The 20,407-nt window shown below is 30.3% G+C and overlaps 1 protein-coding gene across 1 annotated transcript in view; it reads right to left on the minus strand.

Annotated features, from left to right (window-relative positions):
* Window positions 1-7,421: 7,421 nt before the first annotated feature.
* The window catches only part of LOC107454545 (neural cadherin), a 500,390-nt gene continuing 487,404 nt past the window's right edge, over window positions 7,422-20,407 (minus strand). The window contains exons 37-38 of the mRNA XM_071180540.1: window positions 16,406-16,648; window positions 7,422-14,413 (exon numbers count right to left, since the gene is read on the minus strand). Of these exons, the coding sequence (XP_071036641.1) occupies window positions 14,157-14,413; window positions 16,406-16,648 (500 nt within the window). The 3' untranslated portion in view covers window positions 7,422-14,156. The remainder of the gene's footprint in view (window positions 14,414-16,405; window positions 16,649-20,407) is intronic.

Here is a 20,407-nt window from a genome sequence, read left to right on the forward strand (position 1 = left end):
TGGAAGAAGCTACCCTCGCCATGTAAAAAAATTACATCTTTTTAGTAAATACTAAGTCATTAAAATAAATTTGAATTCAAATAAATGACATGCAATGTGACAGAAATGTGCTATAGTATAAAATCTTAAAGCATAACATCACGACTGAGACTCATTTTTCAATGAATAACTAACAACAATAATAAAACAAATAAATTCGTGATATAAATTAAAAATCGTCAAATAAAATCGTAAATTCATGAAAAAAAGCGCTTTCGACAAAATACTAAAATAGAGATCTACCGACAAAGACTACTCACTTCTGCCTAACTTAATAGTATGAGATTGCCGCAGCTGATAGGGTGAATTTCGGAAGAGATTACATTTGGTGAGAATGCTCTCTTCGGTTATTTCAGTTTCCGTTTTTAAAAGCGCTATATGTTGAGCCACCTCAGCTAGATTTGGCATGTGACATTTTTAGCGGCAATCATGAGTCGATTTTCTACGTTGCCATTCGGGGAGTTGTAATGAGGCTTTTTTTTGTCGCCGTGTAAGAGAAATATATATATATAGATATTTAACTGCAGTAATGTGATATGATTATATAATGAGTTGATATAATGAGTTATTTTAAGTGTCACGCGTATCAATTTCTGTGACAGAAAAACAATAATTTTAAATAAATGTTTTATGGCTAATTTATTGTTAAAAATTAGTTTGCTGCATTTGTTTCTGTTTTTTTCTCGTTTAACTATATTTTTTCTAAACTTGATATACTAGCTCTAAATATTTCCAGCCAAACCTAGACTTCATTAAATTACTTTCGTCTCCAAATTTGATACACTATTCCCAAATGTTTCATTCTAAACCTTGATTATGAAGGTTATTAATCATTATTCATCATGTATTAATCACATATCATCATAATCATGTAATTTATTAATCATTATTTATGAGGTGAACCAGGTTCGAAGGGCCAGCGATGGCTGACCGACCACAGTGCTGACGTAAAATATACTCAGTGGTAGACGGATCATGGGTTAGAGTCCCCTTGTCGTCGGGCTAACCATGGGAGGTTTTCCTCTCCATGTAACGCAAATGCGGATTAGTTCCATCAAAAAGTCCTCCACGAAGGCAAATTTCTCCAAATACCTGATCCAGGAGTTCCCTTCTGGAATGGGTTCAAAAGTACAAGGCTACGGAGTTGAATATCAGCAGTCGTAAAACCAAAAATATAGGCCGGCTGTTCAACAACGGTTATAAAACAAAATAAAAGTATGTTTTTCTTAAATTATGATATACTAGCTCCATATTTAAAAAAAATCGCGAAAATTTTATTGCCAACGCAATATTTTACTTAAACTTACGCCACTTTCTCTATAGCTACCCTTTGTTATGTGATTTTTTAAAATTACTTTTACATTTTCCCTTTCTTATATTTTTTACCATGCTTTTTGGAATCACCATGTACAATTGATGCCTTTTTCTGCAACATTCTTTTTTTATGCAGGTTGACTTATTGCGTTTTTAAATAATAAACTTCTAAAACTAATAAAATTTAAATAATAACACTCAGATAAGAACATAAACTTTCGTTTAAAAAGCACGTTTTCGTCAAAATAAGAAACGTATTGCATTCAATGTGATTATTATAAAATGAAAGCGTAGTTGTAATATCAGAATATCGTGATAATCATGTGGTTACGAGAAACTCAACACACCTCTTCTTTTATTTCTTTTATCTTCAATTCTTAAAATGCGAGTTTAAAGATTACAAATGTCGCCGCAATTGAATGTAGCGGCGCCGGTACCGTTCCAAACAGGAAGAATCGATGATAGAAAAAAATGAAATGCAAACGACTCGTGATTCCTATCTTCGAATAAACAAGACATCTTATCGCAGACGAGAATTGAAAAAAAATAACAAGGCAATATTTGGAGAAAAAAAATATGCAAATTCTTTTTTTACTTTGTAGAAAGTTACTGAAAATAATTGATTTCGAGGTTATTTATCCTTGCATGGTTGACGCTACTCAATAGAACAGTGGCGGCGATTACAAGTTTAAGATCCTCCCTCAAAACGTTTGAAACTTCTTTTTTAATCTATAATAATTACAATTTTAAATCGAAAATAAATATTAAAAACAAACAAACGTCATTGTATTGAGGAATTATGTGTCATTTAAACATTACGAAAGCGCCAAGGAAAAGCTTTGCGATTTGTTTGTCCTTTTTGGCGGGATATGAGTAATGTTTACATGAAGCATAATGTTATGAGAAAAAAAAATTTCTAGTAAATGGCGAAAACAATGAAATCTCTAAAGAAATGAATATGTTTCGAAAATAATCTTATAAAAACTCAGCATTTCAAATTTGGGTAAATGGAAATAATCAGAACTGTCCAGCTTCTACAAGAACTCCCTGCGGCTAAAAGTCTGCGCCTTAGATAACATGAGGAAATTTCTACAGAGAGAATTGAAGAAAAGACAATCTAAGCCAATGTGATTAAACCCACAATAGATTGATCTACGTAACAACAGTAAACGCCAGCAAGTCTGTTGCCTGGAACTGTTCTCGTGGTTGCCAGACAATAGCAAAACGCGATTCATGCGTTTTCTCCGTTATTAGCGTAAAACAGGGCTGTCCAACTGCAAAGAGCCCACGGGCCAGAATTCCGACCACTGATCACCTGGCTGGCCGCAGTTTGAAAAAGTTGAACAATAACCTCTTACCTCTTATACAATAACAATTAATAGTTGAATTATTAATTGTAAAACAATGGAACAGTAGGATTATAAAACAATTTGCTTACATTTTAATGGGAAAACTGAGGCCAATCAGCCTGAATAAGAAATTGACGGGCCGCACAATATGTGCTGGCGGGCCACATGCGGCCCGCCAGTTGGACAGCCCTGGCGTAACACATATAATAGAAAGACATAATAAGTATAAATAGAATAATAGAGTACAAATAGAAAAACGTATAATTAAATTTTTAATAAACAAATATTATTTTTCGCTTCGAGTTTTTATGTAAAAATTATATATTTAGTTAGAATAATTATACAAGAGTCATTAGTATAATAAGAATGATAGTATTAACTAATTTTTTTAAAAAATATTTATCTGACAAACTATGCACCGAATTCTTTTAAAAAAAAGAGGTATTTTTATTTATAAATCATTTAGTATGAGCCTACAAGAAGTTTCATTACGTAGAATTACCTGATTTTTTTTAAATTCCTGATTAATTTCGCTTCTTTTAGATAATTTTACGTTTTAACATTTTATTCACTCGTTATTTGCTGTCACATAATATTGTTGGTTGTAATACTAACCTAACTGGAATTTTTTAGGTTTTTTTCCTGATATTATTTAATTTGAACTCAGTAACGACCGTAATAGTTTAAAAATAAGATAAAATTTTAAGAAATGTGTTTTTGAAGAAGGAGTGGTAATTTTATTTTTGTCAAACTTAAAACGAAAAACGTAGGTCGCTTTAATTTTTGAAAGACACGGGGCAGAGGATTTTTGTTGACCTAAAAGTTAATTATATAAATAATGAATAGAAAGAAAAAAAATCAGTCTTCTTAATGCACTCGAAAATTACAATTTTTAAAATTTTATTTTTTAAGTTCAGTCTCCGTTTACATCTTTTGTGTTCAAAAATATTTGAAGTAGCGATTAGCAATAAAATGGCGATGGTGAACAATAACAACTAGAATAAGCATCAAGTACATTGTTACAGTAAAAATTTGATAAACTGACGAAATTTCGAATGATGATAAATTATATTTTGTGACTAAATGGTGGTGAACATTTTGCCTTAGCGGTAAAGAAGCAATTGCGTTACCATTCGATACAGATCCCCGGTAAAATTTGAGAGCTCTAGTTATTGGGTAAGAGATCGAAATCTCGCTTAATGATAAATTATATTTGATGATGAAATGACGAAAAAACTGACTCAATCTGGCGAATAGGGCTGTCTATGGGCTGAGAAGATTTATTAAATCTAGGTTTCTTTCTAGAAAAACAAAGTTCTTAATTTACCAAACACTTGTCAGGCCTATCCTGGACAATGACAAAACTGGAGGAAAATTGTATCGCAATATTTGTGAGAAAGTTTTTGCGGAGTATACTTGGTGGTGTAAATGAAAACAGTAACTGGAGGAAGAGATTTAACTTTGAACTGCACAAGATTTATAAACAACCTGTTATTATTAAATACATAAAAATAAATAGAATAAATTGGACGGCCCACATGATTCGAATGAGTGATGACAATACAATAAAAAAGATACTGCTATTTAGACCCACTGGAACAAGAAAGCGGGGAAAGGCTGCGGTTGAGATGGGCTGATTCGGTGGAGTCCGATTTTCTTACATCTAATGAAAAGAATTGCAGATCAAAGATAAACAGGAAGTCGTCATGGAGAAATCCTCAGAGGAAGGCAATAGCCCACATTGGGCTGTCTGGCCAACTATGATGATGATGAGGAGGAAATGACGATAAATTCTACTTCTAGTGGTCAGGAAATGATTTAAATCTGCGTTATCACAAGACTATGAGCTCCAGTAGAGATTTAAATTCTCTAGCTATTCGAAAAGTGGATGAAATTTCGATTTTATATTATTTCATAATCGATATTAAATAGCTGACCCAATTCACGACTCTCGATTTTCAACTCCGCGGCCTTGTAATTTTGAACCCAACCCAGAAGACAAATGAACTCACGAATCGTTGCGACAAACTAGCCTTCGTGGAAAACTTTTTGATGGAACAAACCTGCATTTGCGTTATTTTGATAGAAGAACTACAAAAACCTCCCACAATTAGTCCGACGGATAGGAAATACTGAAATTTTGATTTGCAAGTCGCAGTCATGAATGTGAGTTAATAAAAAAAACCATTAAAAAAAACTCAAACACGGCGAGAAGGAAAATATTTGCCTTTATTTAATACGTGCTTAACAAAACGCATATTTAAAACATGAATTTTAAAGGTGAAAAATAATCATAGTCATGTGCGTTAGTCGTGATGGCTCAGGGGATAGAGCATTCGCCTTCCAATTAGGTGTACCGGGTTCGAATCGCAGCGATGGCTGGTCGATTTGAATTCCGCATCCGGCCTTGTACCGACCACAGTGCTGACGTAAAATATCCACAGTGGTAGACGGATCACAGTGGTAGAGTCCCCTTGCCGTCAGGCAAAGCGTGGGAGGTTTTCGTGGTTTCCCTCTCCATGTAACGCAAATGCGGGTTAATTCCTTAAAAAAGTCCTCCATGAAGGTGAATTTCACCCAATACTTCATCCACGAGTTCCCATGTCTTCTGGATTGGGTTCAAAATGACAAGGCTACGAAGTTCAACATTAGTAGTCGTAAACCCAAAAAATAATGTCTGCTGTTCAACGACGGTTATAAAATAAAATAGTCCCGTGCGTCATCAAATGGCAAAAAGTATTTTTTGTGCAGATGCTGAAGTACAAAAATTTATATAAATTAATGCTTACATAAACGTAATGTCTGGCAGATGCTTACGTTCATGAAATTCTTTTATATTTTAACGTACATTGAACTCATATCGTATTTTTGGCTTACGAATTGTATTTTTTCTGCATGATTTTTTTTGTTGAACTTAATTAAGAGCTTTGAATTTCAGACTCTTATATTTATATTTTTTATGATAATTCATTCATTCGAAAATGATACATCATAATCTGTTAACTCTTTTCGCAACATTTAATTAAAATTTTGATGACAAGTGGAAATAAAACACTAATACGCATCGGTTTTCCCACGTGACTTCAAATACATTGTGAGTAAAAAATTATTTGTGGGTACATTACGATTAATTTTTGCTAAATCAGAATCATCATCTTATTTCTTAGACGTTTTACAATAAAAATATATCCAACAACTAGTTTTCATACATGTAAAATTGTTATTTTTTACTGTTGCGAAAAATGATCTCTCTCGCTCTCGTTTAATGCCAAAAAAGGAAACTGTTTATTATAAAAAGAATAATGTAAACAGTGTTCTATACAGTAGTTAATAATGAGATTATTTATTTTTTGATAAGCCGCAGATGTTTTTTTCTCATTACGTTAAATTCGTATTTCGTCCCCACCTGGAATAGACATTAACTTGTTTCTTTTTTCCTTCTTCTAAATGTTAATTATTTTAAATTAATTGTTATAAATTAGCATTAGATAACAAACAATAGTAATGAAGTACTAATTTATATTAAATATCAGATAGTTTTAAAATAATTCTTCGTAGTGCTTAAACAGGATAGTTTGATTTATTATTACTTATTTAGTCATATATTATATTATCATTAAGGCCCGGATTTTGATGACATTTGCATTTTTTGCATTTTTGGACATTTTTTGTCTTTTAGAGCATTTTTTTAGATTTATAGGGCATTTTTCTTGAAATTTTGGGCCGTATTTTTCATTTTAATGCATTTTTTAAAGTTTTCTGTTAATTGTTTACAATTTTTATTATTTTTTATCAATTTTCATTATTACACTGGCTTCCAAACAATAAAGAAAATCTATAGGATATTAACAGGTGAAGCAACATCTTTTCAAATTGAAGAAGAATTGTCAGTAAGAAAGACCGTCNCAAAATGAAGTACTAATTTATATTAAATATCAGATAGTTTTAAAATAATTGTTAGTAGTGCTTAAACAGGATAGTTTGATTTGTTATTACTTATTTAGTCATATATTATATTGTCATAGTTATCTTACATTAATTACATATCAAACTATAAAATGATTATTTAATAAAATTTTTTATTGAATTGTTGACATTTGATTTGATAAAATGTTCGATTGAATTGTTGATATTCAATTTGCTGAAATATTTGATGCGATTAAAATTTTACTGAAGGTTTATTAACTATTTGATTGAATGGATGATATTTGATGTAGTAAATTATTTGACATGATGAATTATTTTATTAAGTATTAAGCTGTAATGTAAAATAAAATATTTAATAAAATATTTTATTTTAAATATTTGATTAAGTATTTTTTTTGATGAAATACTTGATTGAATATTTGCTTAAACATTTAATACATTGTTTGATTGGATATTAGACTTAGCGAAATGCTTAACTGATTATTTAATTTAATGAATAATTAAAAAATTTTTTTTTGCAGATTGCATCTGTGCTTGTATATAACTCTACTTTGCGTTTTATTGTTCAATTGTTAGTTTTTTCCCTTATATAGCATTTTTCTGAGAATATTTTAAATAAAAACAGATAGTAACTTAACGTTTTTATGTTATAAAATATTATTAAATGTAAAAATATAATTTCTGTAAATAAGCTACATAATTATAAAATTAATTTCCTTTAAAGAAAAAAAAAATTCTGATAAATTTTCTTGATATATGTTTAAGCAAATATGAAATAAATCGAAACTGAAGTAAAGGATTTAAATTTTAGTATTTTATTATTTGATCTCACTAAAAATACACAGGCAATGTAATACGAACAGATTTGTCATTAATATTTTCATAATTTAAATAACACAATTAAAGTTTTTATTAAAAAAAAAGAGCATTGGCACAAAATCAATAAAGTATGAAAAAATGTACACATATTTCGTTAGAATGATTAAACAGAGAGAAAAAAAATGGAATGTACAAAGTGAAATATGATTTACAGAAACAAATTATACAAAAACTGTACTGTTAGACAAATATATAGCACAATATAGCAGTTTTTCATCTCCCTTCCACTAAAAGATTTTGGCAGGTAGAAGAATTGTTTGACTTTTTATTATTTTTTCATCCTAAATAAAATCGAATTTTAGCTCTCTTTAGAAGAAATGTTAGACAACACCCTCTCCTTTAAAGAAGCATGATCATCTTGCATGTTCATAATTCAAATTTATTATAAATTTCATTAACTATTTTGTACAATTTATTCGAAAATCCAAGGCAAAATAAAGATTAAAATTTTTTTTTTCGTTTTCAATAATTGAAAGCAAGGTATGATATTGGAGGCTATAAAATAAACCGTATATATTGATCCCTTATATGGACTGTGAAAAATTGTTTTAGGAACGAAACTGTTTTACCAATTTCTCGAAAAATGTAAAACTTTAATTTAATTTATAAAAGCGCTTTCCTTATTAACAATGTTTAAAACATATTTGTTTTTTTAATGGCACGATTATAAAAGATGATCAATATTAATAGGTATAAATTTTATAAGATATTTTTAATTTTATTTTAAATATAAAGTAAAGCATACAGTATACAAGTACCAAGTTCGTTATAAATATGTTTATTTTAAGTGTTTTTATATTTTTAGCTGTTATAAATATTGTATTTTTTTTATAACATATAACTTTTTTTCCCGAAAATAACGTGTAGTTATTATATTGTACAAATCTTATAAGTTTTTGTAAGGAAAAAAATTAATCAAAAACTTTTTGTTAGCCGTATAAAATGTACAAGTTTTGCAGTATAATTACAATATTTCCTGAAAACCGTATAGGGTCCGTACTGAAATAGAAAGAATAAAAACAGCCGTTAATTTTTACTTTTTTTAATATTATTACAATTTTTGCAGGTCACCAAAATGATTTTTTTTTTCAATTGCGAATTTTGCAGGACTTCAAAAAGTACATTTATACAGTTGGGGACAAAAAATTCTGCTGGAAACTAAAAAATTAAAATATTTTGAAAGTGTTAAAATCTAAAAATGGAACACTTTTAAGTATTTTAAAACCAGCAAGGACTTTTTTTAGGTTCTGAAAAACAATTTCGTGAATTAAGGACATTTTTAAGGATTTTAATAACAATTTCGTGAATTAAGGACATTTTTAAGGATTTTAATAAATTCGTACGAACCCTTTCGATAAATATTCATAGAACAATTTAATGTAGACAGAAGTAATTAGTTTACGCAGATGCGCGAATTTACAATGGTTGGCATTTTTGTTGTTGTCAATTTTAAAAATCATTTTTAATCATTGGAGAAGCTTTTATTTTATTATGTTGTCAGCCTTTGTTGCAAGCTCCAAACGCAATATTTNTACAAGTTTTATATAATGTTCTCTCTAATTTCTCATATAGTTTTTCTCGAATTAAGTTTTTCTTAAGTGTGTTTTTCTTTCTCCAGAAATAATGCGAGGGATCTTAAAACAGATGTTCAATCCAACATTGAAAGCCTGGAACGAAAGGCTGCAAAACCAGATTTTTTTAGAACTTCGCCAGTCCTATGGAGTGAATAAACAACGAGGCCGTAAGCAACAAAGTTGAAAGTGAAAGTTCCATCCCTAGTATTGAGAAAGTGAAAGTTCCATCCCTAGTATTGAGTAAGTGAAAGTTCCATCCTAGTTTTTTGAATTTATGTTTATCGCTTGCATCCACATTCCTTCCAGCATATACTGTTTAGTAACGTGGAAATTAACTCATTTCCCAAAATTGAAGGCCTTATACGGTCCCTGGTCAAATTATTATCCGTTCGTATATCAATGAGTTAAATTTGACGATATATAATATAAATTAGACGATATATTATGTAAATATAGAATATTTATTATATTAGTATATTATAATAATTAGACCAAATGATTAGTCGCACTGCAATATTTTTCATTTAAACATATATGTAATAGGCTTTTATTCGGAATTTTTATATACTTCCTATTTGTATTTATTTTTTAACGTATTGCATTTCATTGTTAACTAGTTGATACACGAACGTAAACTAGTGCAAACCGGTTTCAGTGTAGTAAAAACAATAAAGCTGTATAGTATCATTTGATGATTAAGATTTCACATAGAATCTTATAGTACGTCTAATAATTTGGCCAGGTGCACTGTATTAAATAAATCACTTATTAGGAAATGTAGTGAGAACACCAGTTTGTGGTAAAAATCATATTTGAACAAACCAACTTCAAAGTGTTCTTTTAAAAACAAAGCACCCTGAAAAATGTTTCAAATAAGTAAAACATGGCCGGAGCTAAAAATAAGCAAAAATTTTCAAATGGCAACAATATGTTAAAAAAATAAAACGTTCATTAAAATCGAAATTTTTAAAAAAAATGTCGAAAGCACAAACGTATTAAATAGAATTATATGCATATAAAAACAGATATATGTAAAACAGGCATAATAAAGATTATACAAATTAAAAACATCATTTTTTCTAAATTATTGAACCATATCTTTTCCTATAGAATCATTAAAGCTGTTTAACGAAACTATTTTTTATCACGTAAAATAAACTAAAGCACAATTTGCTTAGTTAAGTGTACTTAGTTGGTGTAAATCTTTAATTTCATACTACGAGTACATCATCTTCCTAAAAAATTGAATCTTTAAAGAAAAATTAAATTTTTGTATTAAGAAATTAATTTATAATTTTAATTTAATTTAAAATGAAATTAATTTGTAATTTTTACGTACTTTGTGTAAATATTTAATTTTATTCTACGAGTACATCATCTTCCTAAAAAATTGAATCTTTAAAGAAAAATTAAATTACAATTTTTTAAATAATTGAAAATTTTAATGAACGCAAACAAAGCAGAAGAGAAAGAAATACCTTTTTAAATGTAAAAAAAAATATTTAAAACGAAATCTTTTTTTCGGATCTTTCATATTAAAATTTTGTACCTTTATCAATGTCGGCATAGAAAAAGTTAGTCAAAAGTGAACCAAACTTAACTTTTAACAGTTATGTCACACATAAAATTAATTATAAAATTTATTATAATTTTGCAAGTCCTCGTAAAACTAATATACTAATAATTCATTTTATAAGTTCTCATTTATTTTATATGTCATTATATAAGTCCTCGATTCAATTCATAATTCCTTTTATAAGTCCCCGTAAAACTAATAATTCATTTTATAAGACCTCATTCATTTTATAAGTCATTATATAAGCAGAGATGCCAACTGCTCCGGAAGAGTCATAAACGGTAAACAACTACAAACTAAAGTTTGACTAATTTTGCTTACTTTTTGAACGGTATAGCACGATTTAACTATAACAAAGTGGCGAATTATATTAGCTTTCGAATTATTTAGAAATAGTGGTGGATAAAAAACCTAATAAAAATTGAATTTTTTAAACCAAGAATCATACAATAATAAACTACCACTCGAAAAATATTTACTTGCTCTCCGGAGCAAGTTGGCATCTCTGTATAAGTCCTCAATTCAATTTATAATTCATTTTATAAGTCCTCGTAAAACTAACAATTCATTAAATAACTCCTTGATTCAATTTATAATTCATCGATTCCATTTATAATTCATTTTATAAGTACTCGATTCAATTTATAAGTCCTCGTAAAACTAATATATTAATACAGTACAGAACCCGTTATCCAGAAATCAGAAAACCGGAAAACCAAAAAACCGGAACGAAATTTGACAGATTTTCGAGCCATTTTTAAAAAGAAAATTTTTCTTCCTCATAAGATTTTAGGATTTTTTTTTTCTTTTTTGAAAGATATTTACCTTACCATCATTTTGGAAATAATCATTAGTGTATTCCTTCATCGTTTTTTCTTCTTTTTAAGATTATTTCCAAAAAAACATTTTTTTTTGTTGGGTTTAACAATAAACGAACGGCTTTTTGTAGTGATTCAGAAAACCGGAAAAATCAGTTATCCGGAATAGCGATGGTCCCGATCGTTCCGGATAATCGGTTCCCTACTGTAATTCATTTTATAAGTCATCATTCATTTTATATGTCATTATATAAGTCCTAGATTCAATTTGTAATTCATTTTATAAGTCCTCTAATCAATTTATAATTCATTTTATAAGTCCTCGTAAAACAGCCTTAAAGATGCAGTACATAACAAGAGCATAATCGCCGGTATAATAACTTTAAAAAAATGGTTTTAATCACTTTTGAAGACTGACGAAGCAAAGGCTTTTGTGTGGATCTAGTCTTTAATATATGTCCTGGTTTTTTGCATAGGTTGTACTTTGTTTAGAGCCTGTGCTGTGCTATAAAACGAGTTGAAAAACAAATGGTGCAAAACACTACGGAGTGAATCACTTGAGGAGATGTCCTGCGTGTGTATAAGCATTATCTTCCTACATATTTCATGCTAGAATAAAAAATTAACTCATATACGCAGTTTTTATGTAAAAAGTTCCCTAAGCATTCGTTCATTTTCTTGCACACAAGGTTTTACATAAATAACTAGAAATCACATACAAATTCACTTTGACTAATCATGTACAAACAGTAAAACTAAATTTACAAACGTGCCTTTTTGTTGTTGTTGTTAAACTAATAGATACACACGAACATTTTTTTGAAGGGCGTTTTCAGTATAAAATGGAGTTTCAGCTGCACTTCAAAGTTTCTTCTTCTTGCTTTAAATGTTGAGCATAATAAAATGCAATTTATTTTCTTCTTTCGTCTAATTTTTTATCGTGAAAAAGGTCGATGCAAATGAAGTGACGTATCTCTATTAAAAACATTTTAAACTAAAAACTTATAAACATAAAAACTTATTTCATTTTCAATAAATTAAACAAGCAGAAAACGAACAAAGAATAGAGATGTCCAAGCCAAAGGCTGAGCTATATCACTTGACTAGTATAATTCAATCAAGTGCCGTAATTAATGGCAACTAGTCGTATACAATATTCCTATTGGACAATTCCAACAGAAACGTATTCCTATTGGTTGAAACTAGTATCTGATAATTGATGAATTTTCAGTAGGCAGGTAAGTGAAGAGACGTCAGCTTAGGCATCTCTATTCAGACTGAACAATAGAACGCACACACAACCAAGTTAAGATTAAGAGTTAACCACTCAAAAAGTAGAAGAGTTGTTTTGATAACGTATCAATAAAGTGTTTACCATTATGAATGTGAATTCTCAATCAGTAATGAGAATATTTATGTTGTAAGGTAACTAAATCATCCAGTTCTTTGCAAACACCAGTCCTCATTTTACACTCCGCCAAGCTAAATGTAAAAGTCTTCAGTATTTTCTAATTAGCCTAACACATTTCAGCCTTATTTCAATGAGCTCATATATTCATAGTCTTATTTCAGTGAACCCATATGTTCATTAGGCTTACTGCTGTGAGCCCATATACTTTTAGGCTAAATACATAATTTATTGCTCCATTAGTGCAATTTGTTTTTGGTAGTTTTCAATAAGCTGAGAGTACGGAAAAGCTATTTCAAATAGCCTTATTTAATGTATTATAAGCCTAAGCAAATTCAGCTGACACAGCTCGTAATTAGCCTACATGGATAATTGCAATGAGCCTAAAAATATCAGGTAGATTAGAAAATACTGAGGATTTTTATAATTAGCCTGGCACATTGTAAAATGCCGATGATGTTAGTGGATTTTTCAGTAAGCCAACTACGCATATGTTAATCTAAACACATCTGATAAAAAAAATTTATAACAGACATAGGTATTTTAGGTTATGTGTGAATGGTTGAGATCAATAATATGGGATATTTCATTTGCACCGACCCATGCTTACTCCAAAAGGGGATTATTGTACCAATCAGGACTGAAGTGGGGGATTATAAGGGAACATTTTTGTTTCTGTATACAGAACATAAAGAAAGCATTTTTAAACATGTCACTCGTATTTTCTTCTTTCACACATACATAAAAGTATCCCTTTTATCTGATTGGTGAAGAGCACTTAATAAAGAGAAGTGTCCAGCGGCGGATGGGATGAATTAAATAAATAAGAGAATCTCATGAATTAAGGTTTACCCCAAGGAACACTTCCAATGAAATTGATTGGAATTCGCTTCACCTTTTTAACACCAGAAGCACACACTCTTCTTCGACTCGGCCAAGGAACAGAGCCCACACAAAGGTATCGAGTTCGAACACATTGCGAGTCAATTATCTCGTGAGTTTTCTATTTATATGCACGCACAAAATGTGGAGGGAAAAAAAACGAAAGTAAGAGAGAGAAAGCAATAGACGCTATGCTAAGTATTTTGACATTCAATTGACTGGTTGACACACCTTCGAGATTGTATATTTTGCCTTTTTTTTTGAATAAGTAAATCCCCAAAACTCTTTTTTTTTTTAACTGATACGTTTTACCCGGTTTTTCTTTATTTTTTAAAAATCACGCCCTTCCATAGTTGGGAAAATATTTTAAATAAGGTTGACTAGAATCTTTTAATCTTCTTCGCTTTCTCCAGGTCCATACATGTCTGCTAGTTTTTGAAAGCGAGGACCCCATCCGTTGAGGTAGTCGAAATCTTGCTCGTTATCCTCTGTACCCGAAGCCAGAGAGCTAAGGGAACCAGCAGTACTACCACAACCCTCGTAAGCGTAGTTTCTGAGATCGTCGAAGGGAGGGGCGTTTGGATCGTTGTCTGCTTTGTCCAAATGATCTCGGATGAAGTCTCCTACCCCGTCCGTTCCAGGAGGCACTGCAACACAACAACAACAATCAATGCATCTCATAAACAAGAAATAAAACATATATTGTTAACACACAATGATGATTGGCCCAAAACGTTTGCGTATTACTCTGCCAAAGGTTCTTCGCAAAGAACCACACATTTAGAGCCATTATAGAGCAGAAATAAGACATTTTCTCACCTGCTATTGTCTAGTAGTAGCATTTTTAATACTGGCCACCTTTTCAAAAATTGAAAATTCTCAACTATTTAAAAAAAAACTAACATAAAGCATTTCTCAAAATATGGTTAACACTACTGGGTTTACTTCTAACCACCTGATTCTTTTTCTAAAAGTTCCCTTGAAATTTTGAACCAGCTACTGGGTTCATTTCAACCCACCTGATTCTCTTTCTAAAAATCCCCGTGAAATTTTGAACCAGCTACTGGGTTCATTTCTACACACCTGATTCTCTTTCTGAAAGTCCCCTTTAAATTTTGAACCAGCTACTGGGTTAATTTCTACCCATCTGATTCTCTTTCTCAAAGTCCCCTTGAAATTTTGAACCAGCTACTGGGTTCATTTCTACCCACCTGATTCTCTTTCTCAAAGTCCCCTTGAAATTTCAAACAAGTTACTGGGTTCATTTCTACCCACCTGATTCTCTTTTTAAACGTTCCCTTTAAATTTTGAACTAGCTACTTGGTTTATTTATACCCATCTGATTCTCTTTCTAAAAGTCTCCTTGAGATTTTGAACCAGCGTAAAATATCCATTACGAGAATGATTACAGTCTTCCTGTGTAATAACTAATACGAGAAGTTGAAATAACGTGTTTTGGAGCGAATGGGGTACATTTTTGGCAAAAGTGGTGATTAACAAACAAATTTAAAATCGCCATTTCTTTTATATTTGGTTGTCCTGTGGTTAATGGTGAACGACAGTTTTGCCCTATAGGTGCTACTAGAATGTCTGGTGAATACATTGTTAGAAAGTTTGAAGAACGCTAGACAATGGAATATCGTGCACATCTGCTGCAATGTTAACCATGATATAGTACAAATTAAAGTAACTTAAAACTTTATTGTAAGAGTACTAAAGATTCAAATTAACCCTTAAGGTTTTTCTGTGAGTTTGCACTTGTTGAAAGAACCGATGTTATGATTGAATGCCAAACCGATTTTTCTGAAAGTGTAGATTATAATTGTCAAAAAATATCATAATGCGAAAATAGTTTTGATAAATTTTTTAACAAAGCTTTTAACCATTTGGCTTAAGCCGTTCTTATTATTTTATTTTTAAAAAGAATATTTTTTTCTATTATGTTAACTATTTATTATATTTGCATTTTTCTAACAAAAAAGAAGTTTTAAAATACAGAAATATGCTCCCAAAAGGACTTTTGATTCTATTCGAGCTCTAAGCTAACTCGTATTCCTCGCGACACTATCGTATTTCAGTAACTATCAGCAAGAAGGTCTTATTAGGTTCAAAATATTTAGTATGGTACATAGTCGAACCAATTTTTCGTAAAGTGTATTCCATAATATCAATAGAATAGAACATACTTATCCCTAAGGATTCGATTCTATAAGAAAGGGTGCTATTTATGTGAGTGTGTTACATAAATTTTACAGGTTAAATAAAATAATTAAAATGAGTTGAATATACACATTGCATGGAGTTAAAAATATGTTTAATAACATTACTATCTGAAAATTATAAAAAACTTTTTTTTAAAAGTATTTTTAAAATAATTTCACATTCTTTTTAAACGGAATAAAATTTTAAATCATGATGAACCACGTTATCGTTCAAATCTTCTACAATCTTAATATGGTTTCAAGTTCAACCATATTATTGTTTCTTAATCTTGATTAAATGATATTATGGTTGAACTTGACATGAAACAATATTCCACTTAACTTGCTTCAAATTTACACCGTATTATGGTTCAAATTACCGATATTATGGTTCAACGTCGAATACATATGAAATAGAATATGAGGATGGTATCTTACGTTGCCTTTGTCGATTATCTTTAATGATGGGTTTTTCGGGCTTAGCACCGAGAGGCGTTCCCGTAGCGGCGTCTATGGGAATGCGTAGAGGGGTGATGTCGTAGGCGTTCATATCGTCTTCTCCACCCCCTTCATCGTCGTAACTGATGATGTTCTCCCTCACATCATCATCAACATCCCCGTGACCGTACTTCTGGTTGGGTCTCCTGTTTCGAGTATAGGCCACAATCACCAGAACCAAAACTGCAATGGAACAAAATAAATATTAGGATTTTATCGTGTTATGTTATATTGTATAATATTATGATTTTATTGCTTTTATGTTGTCAGTAAAAGTACCCAAATTTTTACTGGCAAATAAATATTTTTTTAATTTTAAAACATAGGATGCGTTGAAATACACAATGTGAATCAGGTGGAACTTCTAATTCGGTTTGAATGTTTATGTTTGCCTCATAAGTAAGGCCATCTCCAAAGCAAGGAAAGAGGTTCAAATCTTCAGGGGATAGAGCGTTCGCCTTCCAATGAGGTGAACCGGGTTGGAATCCCAGCGATGGCTGATCGATACGAATTCCGCAGCTGGCTCGCACCGACCACAGGGTTAACGTAAAATATCCTCTGTGTTAGACGGAGCATGGGTTAGAGTCTCCTCGCTGTCAGGCTAACAGTGGGAGGGTTTCGTGGTTTTCCTCTCCATGTAACTCGCATGCGGGTTAGCTCCACAAAGGCGAATTTCTCCCAAAGCCTGATCCAGGGGTTCCCTTGCTTTCTGGGTTGGATTCAAGATTACAGGGTTACTGAGTTGAACATTGGTAGTCGTAAACCCGAAATTGAGTCGGCTGTTCACCGACGGTTATAAAAATTACATAACATCTGCTCTGTGTATGTTTAAGAAAGGGAAAAAGCACTTGGCACACTTAAGAACCAGTTTATTTTCCAATTCAGAGCAAAGATAATGCCTTTATGAGGAAAATACTTAAGTTTTGATTTTAAGCTCGATTAACAGTTATCTCTTATAGGTACGACCTATACACACGAAATGAAAATTTGACCAGTTGTTCATTCTATCAGTTTTACTCTATAATTTATGCACCCTTTTCATGTCGATATGCATTTATACAGTGTCGGAAATAATAAAACTTTACATATTTTGTAAAAAAAGTGATTTGAATAATTTTTAATATTTTTATGTTCTCCAAAATTTGTCAGTATTTTCTTTCTTGATATTCAAGTGTCTCGTATGCGTAAATTTATGCTATAAATTTGGTTTTAAATACTTAAAAATAAAAAACTTTGCTTTTAAAGTTCTACTACCTCTTTAGATGTTACTTCAAATAAAAAAAAATTGCTTTAGATAATTTTTCCAAGTGCTAAAATTTTATGTTTAGTAAAAATCTTATTCCGTGCAATAAGTAACCGTATCTCAATTTAGTTTGTGTGCTAGTGCCAGAAAAAAAGAAACTATTCTGTTGCAGCTGTATTAAATATGTCAGTACTGTAAGCTTTACGATTAATCGTATATTTCTTTTTGCAACTAATCCTCTATGGATTTGCCTAAATATGTACGAGTTAAATAGCTAAACTTTCTATAAAAAGTAAAACAAAGATAAACGAAGCATTTTTTACAAATGAATTTTTCTATCTAGAGTAAGGCAACAATATAGTAGACCGCTCCGAAAAATAGTTCAACAATTCATGGAGAGATGGCGCCACACATTCTCCACAAAATAGCAAGTCACGCCGCAATGGTTGCAAAAGTAAAATAAACCTTATTTATTGTTCAAATTATTTTAAGTCCTCTAAGTAAAGAAAACGAGTAACTTCCTAGGAAAAATAACGAGTAACTTCCGATGAAAAATAACGTAAGCACAAAATTAATTTAAAATAATCAAATTTTCGAAGAAAAAAAAATTATAGTGTAAATTGTCTAGCTGCAGTGTTCCCTTACGCCAACTTATACTTTGATTTTATTGTATTCAATAATTGTTTTTACCAAATATAAATAATTATATAATACAAATGTAAACAATTTATTTTTATTTGTATTCAATAATTATATATCTTACGTCATCGTATTTGATATTTATCTTTGACAATCATCGCAATTTTATCGCATTTTATAATGATAGCATTATTAAAGTATTCCATAATTATCGTTGTCAGCAACACTTTCATCATATTTGATATTTATCGTTATCTACAAACATCGCGATTTTATTGAATTTAATAATTATCGCGATTATTCATCGCGGTTGCATTTCATTTTTAAGGCGATATTAACTTCTTCTATTATCGATCCTTATAGTAAAAGGTAGTATTCATATAGAATGCTTTTTAAAAATATTTTTTTTTCGCGATGTTTGAAAAAATATTATTATCGTCACCGAATTTTTTTATTTAGTAAAACGTACTATTTTATATAAAATGTTATTGCTATGTCTATTAAGTTTAAACCGTTTAAATGTTAAAGTTTAAACTGTTAAAATAAACAGCTATTAAGGTATTCAATAATTATCGTTGTCAGCATCAGTTTCGTCGTATTTGATATTTATCGTTGTCTACAAACATCGCGATTCTATTGAATTTAATAATTATCGCGACATTATTGCATTTCATTTTCAAGGCGATACTTCTTCGATTAACGATCTTTATAGTAAAAGATAGTATTCCTATAGAATGCTTTTTAAAAATATTTTTTTCGCGATGTTTAAAAAAATATTGTTATCGTCATCGAACTCTTTTATTTAGTAATACGTACTATTTTATATAAAATGTTATTGCTGTGTCCATTAAGTTTTAACCGTTAAAATAAACCGTTATTAAGTTATTCAATAACTATCGTTGTCAGTAATACTGACATCATATTTAATATTTATCGTTGTCTACAAACATTGCGATTTTATTGAATTTAATAATTATCGCGATATTATTGCATTTCATTTTCAAGGCGATACCTCTTCTATTATCCATCTTTATCGTAAAAGATAGTATTCCTACAGAATGCTTTTTAAAAATTTTTTTTTCGCGATGTTTAAAAAAATGTTATTATCTTCACCGAACTCTTTTATTTAGTAATACGTACTATTTTATATAAAATGTTATTGCTGTGTCCATTAAGTTTTAACCGTTAAAATAAACCGTTATTAAGTTATTCAATAACTATCGTTGTCAGTAATACTGGCATCATCATATTTAATATTTATCGTTCTCTATAAACATCGCGATTTTATTGAATTTAATAATCATCGCGATATTATTGCATTTCATTTTCAAGGCGATACTTCTTCGATTAACGATCTTTATAGTAAAAGATAGTATTCCTATAGAATGCTTTTTAAAAATATTTTTTTCGCGATGTTTAAAAAAATATTGTTATCGTCATCGAACTCTTTTATTTAGTAATACGTACTATTTTATATAAAATGTTTTTGTTGTGTCGAGTAAGCTAAGATTTCCAATTCCAACATAATGGAATATGTGTGTGTGCATTGCATTCTAAATAGTAGTAAGAAATTTACATGCGGATGATGGATTGCCTTTCATAATAATTGCTATTCTGCTTCAGAAGCTCTCAAATCTGTTTACGTGTGTTCGATACAAGGGAAATGTATAATGTAATGGAAACATTTAAAGTATCTTCAATAAATCCCGAATGTAGATCAAGAGATAGTTTAAATCTGACAACGAACTAGAGTTACTACTTACTTTAGATAAAACATTAGAGCTGTAAGCGAATGCGATTGCAGGCTTGTTTATAAAACATGTGAACTTCTGGAGATAATACTAAAATGCTTTTGTATGAGTTTATATACAGTCCCTGGGAAAATTATCAGACGCACTATAAGATTTTATGCAAAATTTTAATTATCAGGTGATACTATAGGGGAGAGTGGGGTCAATTGTAACATTTTTTACTTAACTATTTTTAACTAACAAAAAATCCAATATATTATTAGTATTAATTGACAGACGAGTAAAGTAGACTATCCTCTACTAGAAAAA

This window comes from Parasteatoda tepidariorum, chromosome 4 (assembly GCF_043381705.1).
Source record: "Parasteatoda tepidariorum isolate YZ-2023 chromosome 4, CAS_Ptep_4.0, whole genome shotgun sequence".
In the NCBI taxonomy this organism is placed as follows: Eukaryota; Metazoa; Arthropoda; class Arachnida; order Araneae; family Theridiidae; genus Parasteatoda; species Parasteatoda tepidariorum.